At 46.0% G+C, this 16,358-nt stretch overlaps 1 protein-coding gene and 1 long non-coding RNA gene across 2 annotated transcripts in view; both read left to right on the forward strand.

Annotated features, from left to right (window-relative positions):
* The first annotated feature begins 7,000 nt into the window (after nt 1–7,000).
* LOC110504364 (coiled-coil domain-containing protein 69) overlaps nt 7,001–16,358 on the forward strand; it is a 35,886-nt gene continuing 26,528 nt past the window's right edge. The window contains exons 1-3 of the mRNA XM_036969765.1: nt 7,001–7,316; nt 7,422–7,574; nt 8,787–8,969. Of these exons, the coding sequence (XP_036825660.1) occupies nt 7,218–7,316; nt 7,422–7,574; nt 8,787–8,969 (435 nt within the window). The 5' untranslated portion in view covers nt 7,001–7,217. The remainder of the gene's footprint in view (nt 7,317–7,421; nt 7,575–8,786; nt 8,970–16,358) is intronic.
* Nucleotides 8,986–12,195, forward strand: LOC118946016. Its single transcript, XR_005041148.1, has 2 exons — nt 8,986–9,348; nt 10,310–12,195. It is a non-coding gene; the product is annotated as an uncharacterized LOC118946016 (long non-coding RNA).

Below are 16,358 nucleotides of genomic sequence, written 5' to 3' on the forward strand. Positions count from 1 at the left end.
TAGCCTATGAGACAGGGACATGACCTGTTCTGATACTTCTGTTGCATGTACACATGCTGAGGGAAGACTGAAGAGGGACTTTTACACACTGGCAGTGTGATCTGAAGGCTAACAGCAGTTCATTTACTGTATTAATGAGTTTTCCCATGACAACATGAGGATTGTCAACCTCAAGGCTGAACAGAGCTATATCAATCCACCATCCCTGTCATTCTGATGTCTCAGGGTTATTATCGGTCCCACAGGCCCTGTCACTATGCTGTCCCACCAGCACTGTCATTCTGCTGTCTCAAAGTTATTATCTGTCCCACAGATCCTGTCACTATGCTGTCTCAGGGTTATTAGCTGTCCCACCAGTCCTGTCACTATGCTGTCTCAGGGTTATTAGCTGTCCCACCAGCCCTGTCAATATGCTGTCCCACCAGTCCTGTCACTATATTGTCTCAGGGTTATTAGCTGTCCCACCAGCCCTGTCAATATGCTGTCCCACCAGTCCTGTCACTATGCTGTCCCACCAGCCCTCACTATGCTGTCCCACCAGTCCTGTCATTCTGCTGTCTCAAAGTTATTATCTGTCCCACAGATCCTGTCACTATGTTGTCTCAGGGTTATTAGCTGTACCACCAGTCCTGTCACTATGCTGTCTCAGGGTTATTAGCTGTCCCACCAGCCCTGTCAATATGCTGTCCCACCAGTCCTGTCACTATATTGTCTCAGGGTTATTAGCTGTTCCACCAGCCCTGTCACTATGCTGTCCCACCAGCACTGTCAATATGCTGTCCCACCAGTCCTGTCACTATGCTGTCTCAGGGTTATTAGCTGTCCCACCAGCCCTGTCACTATGCTGTCCCACCAGCCATGTCACTATGCTGTCCCACCAGTCCTGTCACTATGCTGTCCCACCAGTCCTGTCACTATGCTGTCCCACCAGTCCTGTCACTATGCTGTCCCACCAGCCCTGTCATTCTGCTGTCTCAGGGTTATTATCTGTCCCACCAGCCCTGTCATTCTGCTGTCTCAGGGTTATTAGCTGTCCCACCAGTCCTGTCACTATGCTGTCCCAGGGTTATTATCTGTCCCACCAGCCCTGCCATTCTGCTGTCTCAGGGTTATTAGCTGTCCCACCAGTCCTGTCACTATGCTGTCCCACCAGCCCTGTCACTATGTTGTCCCAGGGTTATTAGCTGTCTCACAGGGCCTGTCACTATGCTGTCCCACCAGCCCTGTCACTATGCTGTCTCAGGGTTTTTATCTGTCCCACCAGTCCTGTCACTATGCTGTCCTACCAGTCCTGTCACTATGCTGTCCCACCAGCCCTGTCATTCTGCTGTCTCAGGGTTATTCGCTGTCCCACCAGTCCTGTCACTATGCTGTCCCACCAGCCCTGTCACTATGCTGTCCCAGGGTTATTATCTGTCCCACCAGCCCTGCCATTCTGCTGTCTCAGGGTTATTAGCTGTCCCACCAGCCCTGTCAATATGCTGTCCCACCAGTCCTGTCACTATATTGTCTCAGGGTTATTAGCTGTCCCACCATCCCTGTCACTATGCTGTCCCACCAGTCCTGTCACTATGCTGTCCCACCAGCCCTGTCACTATGCTGTCCCACCAGTCCTGTCATTCTGCTGTCTCAAAGTTATTATCTGTCCCACAGATCCTGTCACTATGTTGTCTCAGGGTTATTAGCTGTACCACCAGTCCTGTCACTATGATGTCTCAGGGTTATTAGCTGTCCCACCAGCCCTGTCAATATGCTGTCCCACCAGTCCTGTCACTATATTGTCTCAGGGTTATTAGCTGTTCCACCAGCCCTGTCACTATGCTGTCCCACCAGCACTGTCAATATGCTGTCCCACCAGTCCTGTCACTATGCTGTCTCAGGGTTATTAGCTGTCCCACCAGCCCTGTCACTATGCTGTCCCACCAGCCATGTCACTATGCTGTCCCACCAGTCCTGTCACTATGCTGTCCCACCAGTCCTGTCACTATGCTGTCCCACCAGTCCTGTCACTATGCTGTCCCACCAGCCCTGTCATTCTGCTGTCTCAGGGTTATTATCTGTCCCACCAGCCCTGTCATTCTGCTGTCTCAGGGTTATTAGCTGTCCCACCAGTCCTGTCACTATGCTGTCCCACCAGCCCTGTCACTATGCTGTCCCAGGGTTATTATCTGTCCCACCAGCCCTGCCATTCTGCTGTCTCAGGGTTATTAGCTGTCCCACCAGTCCTGTCACTGTGCTGTCCCACCAGCCCTGTCACTATGTTGTCCCAGGGTTATTAGCTGTCCCACAGGGCCTGTCACTATGCTGTCCCACCAGCCCTGTCATTCTGCTGTCTCAGGGTTATTATCTGTCCCACCAGCCCTGTCATTCTGCTGTCTCAGGGTTATTAGCTGTCCCACCAGTCCTGTCACTATGCTGTCCCACCAGCCCTGTCACTATGCTGTCCCAGGGTTATTATCTGTCCCACCAGCCCTGCCATTCTGCTGTCTCAGGGTTATTAGCTGTCCCACCAGTCCTGTCACTATGCTGTCCCACCAGCCCTGTCACTATGTTGTCCCAGGGTTATTAGCTGTCCCACAGGGCCTGTCACTATGCTGTCCCACCAGCCCTGTCACTATGCTGTCTCAGGGTTATTATCTGTCCCACCAGTCCTGTCACTATGCTGTCCCACCAGTCCTGTCACTATGCTGTCCCACCAGCCCTGTCATTCTGCTGTCTCAGGGTTATTCGCTGTCCCATCAGTCCTGTCACTATGCTGTCCCACCAGCCCTGTCACTATTCTGTCCCAGGGTTATTATCTGTCCCACCAGCCCTGCCATTCTGCTGTCTCAGGGTTATTAGCTGTCCCACCAGTCCTGTCACTATGCTGTCCCACCAGCCCTGTCACTATGCTGTCCCAGGGTTATTAGCTGTCCCACAGGGCCTGTCACTATGCTGTCCCACCAGCCCTGTCACTATGCTGTCTCAGGGTTATTATCTGTCCCACCAGTCCTGTCACTATGCTGTCCCACCAGTCCTGTCACTATGCTGTCCCACCAGTCCTGTCACTATGCTGTTTTAGGGTTATTAGCTGTCCCACAGGCTATGTCACTATGCTGTCTCAGGGTTATTAGCTGTCCCACAGGCCCTGTCACTATGCTGTCTCAGGGTTATTAGCTGTCCCACCAGCCCTGTCATTCTGCTGTCTCAGGGTTATTATCTGTCCCACCAGCCCTGTCATTCTGCTGTCTCAGGGTTATTAGCTGTCCCACCAGTCCTGTCACTATGCTGTCCCACCAGCCCTGTCACTATGCTGTCCCAGGGTTATTAGCTGTCCCACCAGTCCTGTCACTATGCTGTCCCACCAGTCCTGTCACTATGCTGTCCCACCAGTCCTGTCACTATGCTTTCCCACCAGTCCTGTCACTATGCTGTCCCACCAGCCCTGTCACTATGCTGTCCCAGGGTTATTAGCTGTCCCACAGGCCCTGTCACTATGCTGTCTCAGGGTTATTAGCTGTCCCATCAGTCCTGTCACTATGCTGTCCTACCAGCCCTGTCACTATGTTGTCTCAGGGTTATTAGCTGTCCCACAGGCCCTGTCACTATGCTGTCTCAGGGTTATTAGCTGTCCCACAGGCCCTGTCACTATGCTGTCTCAGGGTTATTATCTGTCCCACCAGCCCTGTCATTCTGCTGTCTCAGGGTTATTAGCTGTCCCACCAGTCCTGTCACTATGCTGTCCCACCAGCCCTGTCACTATGCTGTCCCAGGGTTATTAGCTGTCCCACCAGTCCTGTCACTATAATGTCCCACCAGTCCTGTCACTATGTTGTCCCACCAGTCCTGTCACTATGCTGTCCCACCAGCCCTGTCACTATGCTGTCCCAGGGTTATTAGCTGTCCCACAGGCCCTGTCACTATGCTGTCCCAGGGTTATTAGCTGTGCCACCAGTCCTGTCACCATGCTGTCCCACCAGTCCTGTCACTATGCTGTCCCACAGGCCCTGTCACTATGCTGTCCCACCAGTCCTGTCACTATGCTGTCCCACCAGCCCTGTCACTATGCTGTCCCAGGGTTATTAGCTGTCCCACAGGCCCTGTCACTATGCTGTCCCACCAGTCCTGTCACTATGCTGTCCCACCAGCCCTGTCACTATGCTGTCCCAGGGTTATTAGCTGTCCCACCAGTCCTGTCACTATGCTGTCCCACCAGTCCTGCCACTATGCTGTCCCACAGGCCCTGTCACTATGCTGTCCCACCAGTCCTGTCACTATGCTGTCCCACCAGTCCTGTCACTATGCTGTCTCAGGGTTATTAGCTGTCCCACAGGCCCTGTCACTATGCTGTCTCAGGGTTATTAGCTGTCCCATAGGCCCTGTCACTATGCTGTCTCAGGGTTATTAGCTGTCCCACAGGCCCTGTCACTATGCTGTCCCAGGGTTATTAGCTGTCCCACAGGCCCTGTCACTATGCTGCCTCAGGGTTATTAGCTGTCCCACAGGCCCTGTCACTATGCTGTCTCAGGGTTACTAGCTGTCCCACCAGTCCTGTCACTATGCTGTCCCACCAGTCCTGTCACTATGCTGTCCCACCAGTCCTGTCACTATGCTGTCCCACCAGCCCTGTCACTATGCTGTCCCACCAGTCCTGTCTCTATGCTGTCTCAGGGTTATTAGCTGTCCCACAGGCCCTGTCACTATGCTGTCCCACCAGTCCTGTCACTATGCTGTCCCACCAGTCCTGTCACTATGCTGTCCCACAGGCCCTGTCACTATGCTGTCTCAGGGTTATTAGCTGTCCGACAGGCCCTGTCACTATGCTGTCCCACCAGTCCTGTCACTATGCTGTCCCACAGGCCATGCCATTCTGCTGTCCCAGGGTTATTAGCTGTCCCACCAGTCCTGTCACTATGCTGTCCCACAGGCCCTATCACTATGCTGTCCCAGGGTTATTAGCTGTCCCACCAGTCCTGTCACTATGCTGTCCCACAGGCCCTGTCACTATGCTGTCCCAGGGTTATTAGCTGTCCCACAGGCCCTGTCACTATGCTGTCCCACAGGCCCTGTCACTATGCTGTCCCAGGGTTATTAGCTGTCCCACAGGCCCTGTCACTATGCTGCCCCAGGGTTATTAGCTGACCCACAGGCCCTGTCATTAGCTGTCCCACAGGCCCTGTCACTATGCTGTCCCACAGGCCCTGTCACTATGCTGTCCCAGGGTTATTAGCTGTCCCACAGGCCCTGTCACTATGCTGTCCCACCAGTCCTGTCACTATGCTGTCCCACCAGTCCTGTCACTATGCTGTCCCACAGGCCCTGTCACTATGCTGTCTCAGGGTTATTAGCTGTCCGACAGGCCCTGTCACTATGCTGTCCCACCAGTCCTGTCACTATGCTGTCCCACAGGCCATGTCATTCTGCTGTCCCAGGGTTATTAGCTGTCCCACCAGTCCTGTCACTATGCTGTCCCACTGGCCCTATCACTATGCTGTCCCAGGGTTATTAGCTGTCCCACCAGTCCTGTCACTATGCTGTCCCACAGGCCCTGTCACTATGCTGTCCCAGGGTTATTAGCTGTCCCACAGGCCCTGTCACTATGCTGTCCCACAGGCCCTGTCATTATGCTGTCCCAGGGTTATTAGCTGTCCCACAGGCCCTGTCACTATGCTGCCCCAGGGTTATTAGCTGACCCACAGGCCCTGTCATTAGCTGTCCCACAGGCCCTGTCACTATGCTGTCCCACAGGCCCTGTCACTATGCTGTCCCAGGGTTATTAGCTGTCCCACAGGCCCTGTCACTATGCTGTCTCAGGGTTATTAGCTGTCCCACCAGAATATATTTAAATCAGCGTGTGTGTAGAGGGCGCTGCATGTTACATTCATCCAATGGCTGTTTGCATGAGCTGCATTGCTAGAAATATCTTAATGCATCTGTAGAATATTAACCTGGTCAGCTTGTAGAACTTTTCAATCTTTTGCCTATCTGGGATAAATGTTGTCAGTGCATGACATTTAGGCTATATGACTGACTAGGTATAGGCTATATGACTGACAAAAACACTACTAAAGTGTTATAACATCAGAAAATAACACTGAAAGGATTTTAACATTTAAATTCAAAGCAACTTGTGCAAGACACTGCTGGACTTTGCTTTCAGCGTTGTCTACGATGTCAAATCTCTGAGAGTAGGCCATGCCGTGGTGTTCACAGGGAGGTGAGGAAATAAAGACGACACCACCATCTGGTGGTGGGAAGCAGATTAACAGTACTGCAGAACAAGATGCTGTCCGTTGACAAGTTTGCTACTGTAACTATAGGCCAGCTACCTAGATATGTGTAAACGTTGTCTTCAAAAGGCAGTGCCTCAGGCTAGCAACCAATTAAGCCTCTACATCTGCGTTGCTTACTCTCGTGGGTTTTAGGCTCGGTTTCTGTATAGGCCTTTGTGACAACTGCTGTTGTAAATAGGTCTCTATAAATAAATGTGATTGATTGATTGAAGCCTATCCAATGGGTTTAGCTGCAATGCTATATGCTTGTTTTGGAACCTGGATTGGATACTAATGGATGGGTGTTTTGCTGAGATGTTTGGCTACTGTTTTTAGAACTAAATCTGGCAACCACTGAATTGTCTTTATGCTGGGGACTGGCTATGGATTCGATTTGTTCACAAAAGCCTGTATCACAATTGATCAATCTAAAGAATTAAGACCTATTTCCTGATTGGAGGTATCAAGTGAGGGATTAAATTGATTACGAAAACTAACACATCTGGTAAATATATTTATATTCTAACGCATCTGGTAAATAAACTTCTGACTGTGGGAAGATCCCAACTGTTTAATTCCTCGCGTCTTCTCTCCACTCGTCTCCTTCTCAAACCCCATTGGATGAGAGAGCCAGAGATCCCGCCCATCTGACTTTCTCCTACAATGAGTTTTGAGAAGAAGGAGAGAGGAGCGAGGGCGCGAAAGAAACAATTAAGATTTGTCCGTTGACATTTGCGCCCGCTTTATGGAGTCTGTCACGTGACGAGCGTCCAGTTTGCGTTGATAAACACGGAAGTGGGACTGAAATGTGAAAACAAATCTTTGCCGCATTGCCTCACAAAGTGTTATGACACAGTCGTTACCGATTCTTTTTAAAACGCGCATAATCTTAGTTTACGCGATTTCTGCTGTTATTTTGAATTAACCGTAATTATTTATAGTTCTGCTGTAGAGTAGATTAGCACAATGAAGAACTGTATTGCTGCTGTGATAACACTGTGCATTGTAATGCAGGTGAATGACGCTTTGGATTTCGAGAAAACGCGCACGGCATATTCTGCAAAGGCGAGTGAAATATCTGTAAATGTATTAAAATGTTGTTCAGTAACCTACGCTATCAATTCATTATGTATGGTATAGTAACATAGACTATTCAATACTATTGCACAGATCTTTGGGTTCTCATGGGAGAACTGCGGTAAGCCAGACGACCCAGCGGTTCTGAAGACCCTGACCCTGTCCCCGGACCCCATCACAGTTCCAGGGGACCTAACGGCCAGTGCATCCGGGAACACAACGGTCGAGCTGGCCGCTCCCCTCGCTGTTAGTACTAAGCATGCACCAAGGGTCTCCTCTTAAAATGCTCAAATGAGATCTTGAATGCTATTTGATTACTTATGAAGTATACTGATTTGTTTAGGTAGCTGGCAGTGGTGGAAAAAGTACCGAATTGTCATAGTTAATCAAAGTAAATATACCTTAATAGAAAATTACTCAAGTAAAAGTGAAAATTACCCAGTAAAATACTAGTTGAGGAAAAATCTAAAAGTATTTGGATTTAAATATACTTAAGTATCAAAAGTAAATGTAATTGCTAAAATATACTTAAGTATCAAGAGTAAAAGTACAAGTATAAATCATTTAAAATTCCTTATATTAAGCAAACCAGGTAGAATTTGCTTGTTTTTTTTTATCTACGGATAGCCAGGGACATGCCCGGGTCGGGGCGAGGGGACGGTGTAAAGTTATACTGTTACACATAGAAGAGTGACTTAATTGTTCTTCTTGGAAATCAATTTCTTAGATCACAGTGCCAGATTATAATTTTCCTTTCCTACCAAGTAAAAAGGCAGTAACTGCTCATAGCGTGGAACTGAGAAAAATGGCTTTTATTTACCTTGGTTTCACAGTAACTTTATACAGTTACTGCTAACATGACCCCCTATTTTCTCCTGAACACAATACAATAGAGGCAGGATACTTGTCCACGTGATTAAGCATGTATTTAATGTAACAAAAATGACATTAACTAATTTTCGACCAAATGAGCAGTTACTGCCTTTTAGCTTGGTAGGGCAGTAATAGCCTACCCAGAATTCTTTCTAACATTGCAGAATTCCAATGGTGACATCATTGCAAGGGAAGAATATAACAGTTTCTTCTTTGCTGTAAACGACTAGGGCACAATGTTCAAGTCAAGAATATCTCGGCATCAGACACGGCTTTAAAACATCATGGCGCTGGTCTGATTTTCTCCTCTTTAGGTAACCTGGCCACGCTTGGTGGTACAACTGTAAAATATCGTTTTATTGACACTTGTTATTTTATTGATACTTTGTTTTTCATAACATCCTGGTCCTATTTAGGATGCATATTGGCCAGTCAAAAGTCAAACAGTAGTTAAATAACAGTATTTTGTCCATAGGTAAATGTAACCTTGTGATGGCCTACCTTGTGGATAGGTGCACTGTTACTGTAGCCTACAATGTTTTTCCAGACATCCCACTTAACTGGCCCTATATATTTCTCTTTTAGGTGAATGTGACCCTGGAGAAGGAGGTGGCAGGGTTCTGGGTCACGGTCCCATGTCTGGAAGAGATAGGGAGCTGCCATTACACAGACGGCTGTGACCTGCTCAACTTGCTGATACCACCAGGACAGGACTGTCCTGAACCTCTTCACACCTACGGCATCCCCTGCCACTGTCCCTTTAAAGCTGTGAGTCTATACTGTATTCCATCCCCTGCCACTGTCCCTTTAAAGCTGTGAGTCTATACTGTATTCCATCCCCTGCCCACTGTCCCTTTAAAGCTGTGAGTCTATACTGTAGTTCATCCCCTGCCCACTGTCCCTTTAAAGCTGCGAGTCTATACTGTATTCCATCCCCTGCCACTGTCCCTTTAAAGCTGTGAGTCTATACTGTATTCCATCCCCTGCCACTGTCCCTTTAAAGCTGTGAGTCTATACTGTAGTTCATCCCCTGCCCACTGTCCCTTTAAAGCTGTGAGTCTATACTGTATTCCATCCCCTGCCACTGTCCCTTTAAAGCTGTGAGTCTATACTGTACTCCATCCCCTGCCACTGTCCCTTTAAAGCTGTGAGTCTATACTGTAGTCCATCCCCTGCCACTGTCCCTTTAAAGCTGTGAGTCTCGAGTTTGTGGTAGTGTTCATTAGGGCACAATAATTTGAAACCATTTTGCTATGAAAAATGATCATGGTTGTTCCTGGTCCCTCTATAGGCATATCTGTCCATTTTCTTCCATTTGGTGCCTTTTGAACACAACCCTCCTTCCTACATGGTATGTGATGTAGAACGTACCTGTTATTCAGTGGTTACCGCTTAGGCTACTTCCCTCTTTCCTATCCTCATCAGTGCAATGTAGTGAATGTCCGTTGATAGCACTGTGAATGATTGGTAACAGAGTGCTGTTTGTTGAACAGCAGCTAGCCTAACAACAAAACGTTCTCTGAATGTTTTGAACATTTGCACTTAGCATTCTGTTGCCATGTGCACTTAGCGTTCTGTTGCCATGTGCACTTAGCGTTCTGTTGCCATGTGCACTTAGCGTTCTGTTGCCATGTGCACTTAGCGTTCTGTTGCCATGTGCACTTAGCGTTCTGTTGCCATGTGCACTTAGCGTTCTGTTGCCATGTGCACTTAGCGTTCTGTTGCCATGTGCACTTAGCGTTCTGTTTCCAATGTGCACTTAGTGTTCTGTTGCCATGTGCACTTAGTGTTCTGTTGCTCAGTACTCATTCTGTTTTTCCTCAAGGATACGTTTTTCTTCTGTTTACTCAATGTCTACTGTGTTCAAATGACTTATTTTCTCTCTCCTGAGGGTGCATACCTTTTCTATACAGTAAAACATGCTTCACTCAAAGGCTGTGTCCCAAATGACACCTTATCCCTGTATATACTTCGACCATGGTGCACTACCTTTGAATAGAGCCCTATGGGCCTTGGTCATACGTAGTGCACTTTATAGGGTATAGGATGCCATTTGGGATGAAGTGGAAGTGTATTGGTTGAAACCTCTATTTCCTGTCTGTTCTAAGGGGGCATACACACTACCAGAGTCAGACTTCTACCTCCATGACATTGACCTGCCCTACTGGCTGACCAACGGATACTACAGAGTACAAGGAGTGCTGGGAGCTATGGGGAAAGAGCTGGGCTGCCTCAAAATCACCTTCTCTGTCCACTCTAATAACTAAATGATGGATAAATTACCTTCTCTTTCCACTCTAATAACTAAATTATGGATAAATGACCTTCTCTGCCCACTCTAGTTAAATGGTGGATAAATTACCTTCTCTGCCCTAAATGGTGGACACAGGGAACATTATCTACCATTCAATGAGCTGGTGTACTGACATTTTGTCTTCTTTATTCTGAAGGGAACTTCTGCTCTCATCTCTTCTCATCTCATCAAAGTGCCAATTGACAACTGGGCCTGTATACACAAAGCCTCTCAGAGTAGGAGTGCTGCTCTAGGATCAGTTTTACCTTTACAATCGTAATGAATAAGAGACCGGGACCTGATCCTAGATCAGTACTCTAAAACGCTTTGTGGATACTGGCCCTGTACCAAACAAGCAGTAACTGAGCTGCTACTGTAGTGGTACTGTAGTTTAAGGATACGATTCAGACTCACTTTCAGGTAAAACAGTTAAGTTGAGTGATTTTGCATGGCTTGCTACTGTACTGCTATGAACTTGTCAGAACCATTATGATTATTTTTCATAATGTTTTACACTGTCTTTTTTTATTCAGAATTATTTTTATTTGATTTCTTCTCAAGGTTGAATGGCCGTGGGTATGCTGCTATTGGTCATCGGCTTTTACCCAGGGTAAGGTACTGGTCACATAACTAGTAGTTTTAGGAGTTTTAATTGTGACAGTCGTTTCTAGCTGATGCTTACTGTGTCATCATTTTTGGTTCTATGGGTCGTAATGCTACTTCCTGTTGCTAGTGGTGACACTTCTGATTTTACGACCCCTGGGAATACGTTGTTCTTCCTGTTGAGGGTGGTGACACTTCTGATTTTACGACCCCTGGGAATACGTTGTTCTTCCTGTTGCTAGTGGTGACACTTCTGATTTTACGACCCCTGGGAATATGTTGTTCTTCCTGTTGCTAGTGGTGACCCTTCTGATTTTACGACCCCTGGGAATACGTTGTTCTTCCTGTTGAGGGTGGTGACACTTCTGATTTTACGACCCCTGGGAATACGTTGTTCTTCCTGTTGCTAGTGGTGACACTTCTGATTTTACGACCCCTGGGAATACGTTGTTCTTCCTGTTGCTAGTGGTGACACTTCTGATTTTACGACCCCTGGGAATATGTTGTTCTTCCTGTTGAGGGTGGTGACACTTCTGATTTTACGACCCCTGGGAATATGTTGTTCTTCCTGTTGAGGGTGGTGACACTTCTGATTTTACGACCCCTGGGAATATGTTGTTCTTCCTGTTGAGGGTGGTGACACTTCTGATTTTACGACCCCTGGGAATATGTTGTTCTTCCTGTTGAGGGTGTATTGATCTGTTTTTTTTTCTGAAGGTGTTTTGTTGTTGACATGTACAAAGTGCCTAAATAGACCTGCTGGAAAGGAGATCTGCGAATCAGGTGGGACTGTGTGATGTTTCAAAGGGAAATGGAATGAAAGCAGCCAATCAATTCCCCCCCTCATATAATACCGTACCAATAGGCTAATCCTGTTCTATAACCAATCAAAGTGTTGTAAGGAATGTAAGTGCATAATTATTCTAATGAAATGGTTAGCAAGTAAAGAAGTCTTAAGGAATCAACACGAAAAAATTGCACCTTGATTATTTAGAAATGACATGCTTACTACTGTAACAAATCAGCATTATGTTGGTCAATATTTCACTGTAAAAACATTTTTTTGTTTCAATAAAATAATATCATATATTTTGCTAAGTCCTTTGTTTTCTGAAATGCATTACTGTATTGCGCAATCAAGGTGTCCAGGATTTGAATCTTTGCAGTTTCACAGGATGGCCCCAGGATGGCAGTAGAGGTTAACCGTTGATTACATGATGGATATGTTAGTACCTAGTCTTTCTGATGTTGACCAGTCAGTCTGCAGTTGGAAATCCACTCTTTGTGTCCTCATTCCTGATTACTCTTTGGACACAAGTTGTGTTTTATAACTCTCACAGTGTTCCTTCCCCTATAACAAAGATATGAAATAGAAAGCAAGAAGAGTTTACAAGTTCTGTTTACTCCTGCAAACTGTTTGTTAGTGTTTAACTGCTTATGATTTCCTGTAAGCCCTGCATGTATATTCTCTTTCCTGTTTGTACCCTCCCCTCACGTCTATAAACTTCCTGTTTGTACCCTCTCCTCATGTCTATAAACTTCCTGAATGTACCCTCTCCTCATGTCTATAAACTTCCTGTACGTACCCTCTCCTCATGTCTATAAACTTCCTCTACGTACCCTCTCCTCATGTCTATAAACTTCCTCTACGTACCCTCTCCTCATGTCTATAAACTTCCTGAATGTACCCTCCCCTCATATCTATAAACTTCCTGAATGTACCCTCCCCTCATGTCTATAAACTTCCTGTATACACTCTCCCCTCACGTCTATAAACTTCCAGAATGTGCCTGGGGACGAGGTAAGTGGAAATATAACGTACCGCTAGTATTTAATGTCACTTATTTAACACTACGTAGATACTAAATATTAATACAACACTAAATCAAAGACTATAAATGAGGAAAACACTGTACAGTAAGCTGGATCCTCTGTTGTGACCAGAGGGAAATATAAAACAATGTGTTACCCTTCCAGAGAGTTATCACTCAGTCTCTGAGAACAATGGATCCTTCCCAAATGGCACCCCCAAATGGCACCCTATTCCCCTATGGGTCCTGGTCAAAAATAGTACAGTATCAAATCAAGTTTTATTTGTCAAATGCTGAACACAACAGGTGTAGTAGACCTCACAGTGAAATGCTGAATACAACAGGTGTAGTAGACCTTACAGTGAAATGCTGAATACAACAGGTGTAGTAGACCTTACAGTGAAATGCTGAATACAACAGGTGTAGTAGACCTTACAGTGAAATACTTACTTACAAGCCCTTAACCAACAATGGAGTTTTAAGAAAAATACCTCCAAAATGTTTTGTAAAAATAAAAGTAACAAATAATTAAAGAGCAGCAGTAAAATAACAATAGCGAGGCTACAGTTGAGGTCGGAAGTTTACATACACTTAGGTTGTACATTTCTTGTTAACAAACTATAGTTTTGGCAAGTCGGTTAGGACATCTACTTTGTGCATAGTACGCAAGTATAAACACCATGGGACCACGGAGCCGTCATACTGCTCATGAAAGAGACGTGTTCTGTCTCCTACAGATGAACGTACCTTCGTGCGAAAAGTGCAAATCAATCCCAGAACAACAGCAAAGGACATTGTGAAGATTCTGGAGGAAACAGGTACAAAAGTATCTACAGTGAGGGAAAAAAGTATTTGATCCCCTGCTGATTTTGTACGTTTGCCCACTGACAAAGAAATGATCAGTCTATAATTTTAATGGTAGGTTTATTTGAAATCCAGAAAAACGCATGTCAAAAATGTTCTAAATTGATTTGCATTTTAATGAGGGAAATAAGTATTTGACCCCTCTGCAAAACATGACTTAGTACTTGGTGGCAAAACCGTTGTTGGCATTCACAGAGGACCAGACATCTGGAGGGTAGGAGTACCAGACGTTTCTTGTAGTTGGCCACCAGGGTTGCACACATCTCAGGAGGGACTTAGTCCCACTAAGGTCTGGAGTCTGGCTAGGCCACTCCAGGTCCTTAATGTGCTTCTTCTTGAGCCATTCCTTTGTTGCCTTGGCCGTGTGTTTTGGGTCATTGTCATGCTGGAATACCCAATCACGACCCATTTTCAATGTCCTGCGTGAGGGAAGGAGGTTCTCACCCAATATTTGATGGTACATGGCCCCGTCCATCGTCCCTTTGATGCGGTGAAGTTGTCCTGTCCCCTTAGCAGAAAAACACCCCCAAAGCATAATGTTTCCACCTCCGTGTTTGACGGTGGGGATGGTGTTCTTGGGGTCATAGGCAGCATTCCTCCTCCTCCAAACACGTCAAGTTGAGTTGATGCCAAAGAGCTCCATTTTGTTTTCATCTGACCACAACACTTTCGCCCAGTTGTCCTCTGAATCATTCAGATGTTCATTGGCAAACTTCAGACGGGCATGTATATGTGCTTTCTTGAGCAGGGGGACCTTGCGGGTGCTGCAGGATTTCAGTCCTTCACTGCGTAGTGTGTTACCAATTGTTTTCTTGATGACTATGGTCCCAGCTGCCTTGAGATCATTGACAAGATCCCCCCGCGTAGGTCTGAGCTGATTCCTCACCGTTCTCAAGATCATTGCAACTCCACGAGGTGAGATCTTCATGGAGCCCCAGGCCGAGGGAGATTGACAGTTCTTTTGTGTTTCTTCCATTTGCGAATAATCGCACCAACTGTTGTCACCTTCTCACTAAGCTGCTTGGCGATGGTCTTGTAGCCCATTCCAGCCTTGTGTAGGTCTACAATCTTGTCCCTGACATCCTTGGAGAGCTCTTTGGTCTTGACCATGGTGGAGAGTTTGGAATGTGATTGATTGATTGCTTCTGTGGACAGTTGTATTTTATACAGGTAACAAATTGAGATTAGGAGCACTCCCTTTAAGAGTGTGCTCCTAATGTCAGCTCGTTACCTGTATAAAAAACACCTGGGAGCCAGAAATCTTTCTGATTGAGAGGGGGTCAAATACTTATTTCCCTCATTAAAATGCAAATCAATTTATAACATTTTCGACATGCGTTTTTCTGGATTTTATTTGTTGTTATTCTGTCTCACTGTTCAAATAAACCTACCATTAAAATTATAGACTGATCATGTCTTTGTCTGTGGGCAAATGTACAAAATCAGCAGGGGATAAAATAATTGTTTCCCTCACTGTATATCCACAGTAAAACAAGTCCCATATCGACATAACCTAAAGGCCGCTCAACAAGGAAGAAGCCACTGCTCCAAAACCGCCTTAAAAAAGCCAGACTACGGTTTGCAACTGCACATGGGGACAAAGATTGTACTTTTTGGAGAAATGTCCTCTGGTCTGATGAATCAAAAATATAACTGTTTGGCCATAATGACCCTCGTTATGTTTGGAGGAAAAAGGGGGAGGCTTGCAAGCCGAAGAACACCATCCCAACCGTGAAGCACGGGGTTGGCAGCATCATGTTGTGAGGGTACTTTGCTGCAGGAGGGACTAGTGCACTTCACAAAATAGATGGCATCATGAGGTAGAACAATTATGTGGAAATGTTGAAGCAACATCTCAAGACATCAGTCAGGAAGTTAAAGCATGGTCGCAAATGGATCTTCCAAATGGACAATGACCCCAAGCATACTTCCAAAGTTGTGGCAAAATGGCTTAAGGACAACAAAGTCAAGGTATTGGAATGGCCATCACAAAGCCCTGATCTCAATCCTATAGAACATTTGTGGGCAGAACTGAAAAAGCGTGTGCGAGCAAGGAGGCCTACAAACCTGACTCAGTTACACCAGCTCCGTCAGGAGGAATGGGCCAGATTTCACCCAACTTATTGTGGGAAGCTTGTGGAAGACTACCTGAAATGTTTTACCCAAATTAAGCAATTTAAAGGCAATGCTACCAAATACTAATTGAGTGTATGTAAACTTATGACTCACTGGGAATGTGATGAAATAAATAAAAGCTGAAATAAATCATTCTCTCTACTATTATTCTGACATGGTGATCCTAACTGACCTAAGACAGGGGATTTTTACTAAGATTAAATGTCAGGAATTGTGAAAAACTGAGGTTAAATGTATTTGGCTAAGGTGTATGTAAACTTCCGACTTCAACTGTATATACAGGGGGTACCTGTCACGCCCTGATCTGTTTCACCTGTCCTTGTGCTTGTCTCCACCCCCTCCAGGTGTCGCTTATTATCCCAGGTGTATTTATCCCTGTCTTTCCTGTCTCTCTGTGCCAGTACCAGCGGTTTTCCTAGCTCTTTTTCCCCAGTCTCTTTTTTCTTAGCC

The sequence above is a fragment of the Oncorhynchus mykiss genome, chromosome 31 (genome assembly GCF_013265735.2).
Source record: "Oncorhynchus mykiss isolate Arlee chromosome 31, USDA_OmykA_1.1, whole genome shotgun sequence".
Taxonomy (NCBI): domain Eukaryota; kingdom Metazoa; phylum Chordata; class Actinopteri; order Salmoniformes; family Salmonidae; genus Oncorhynchus; species Oncorhynchus mykiss.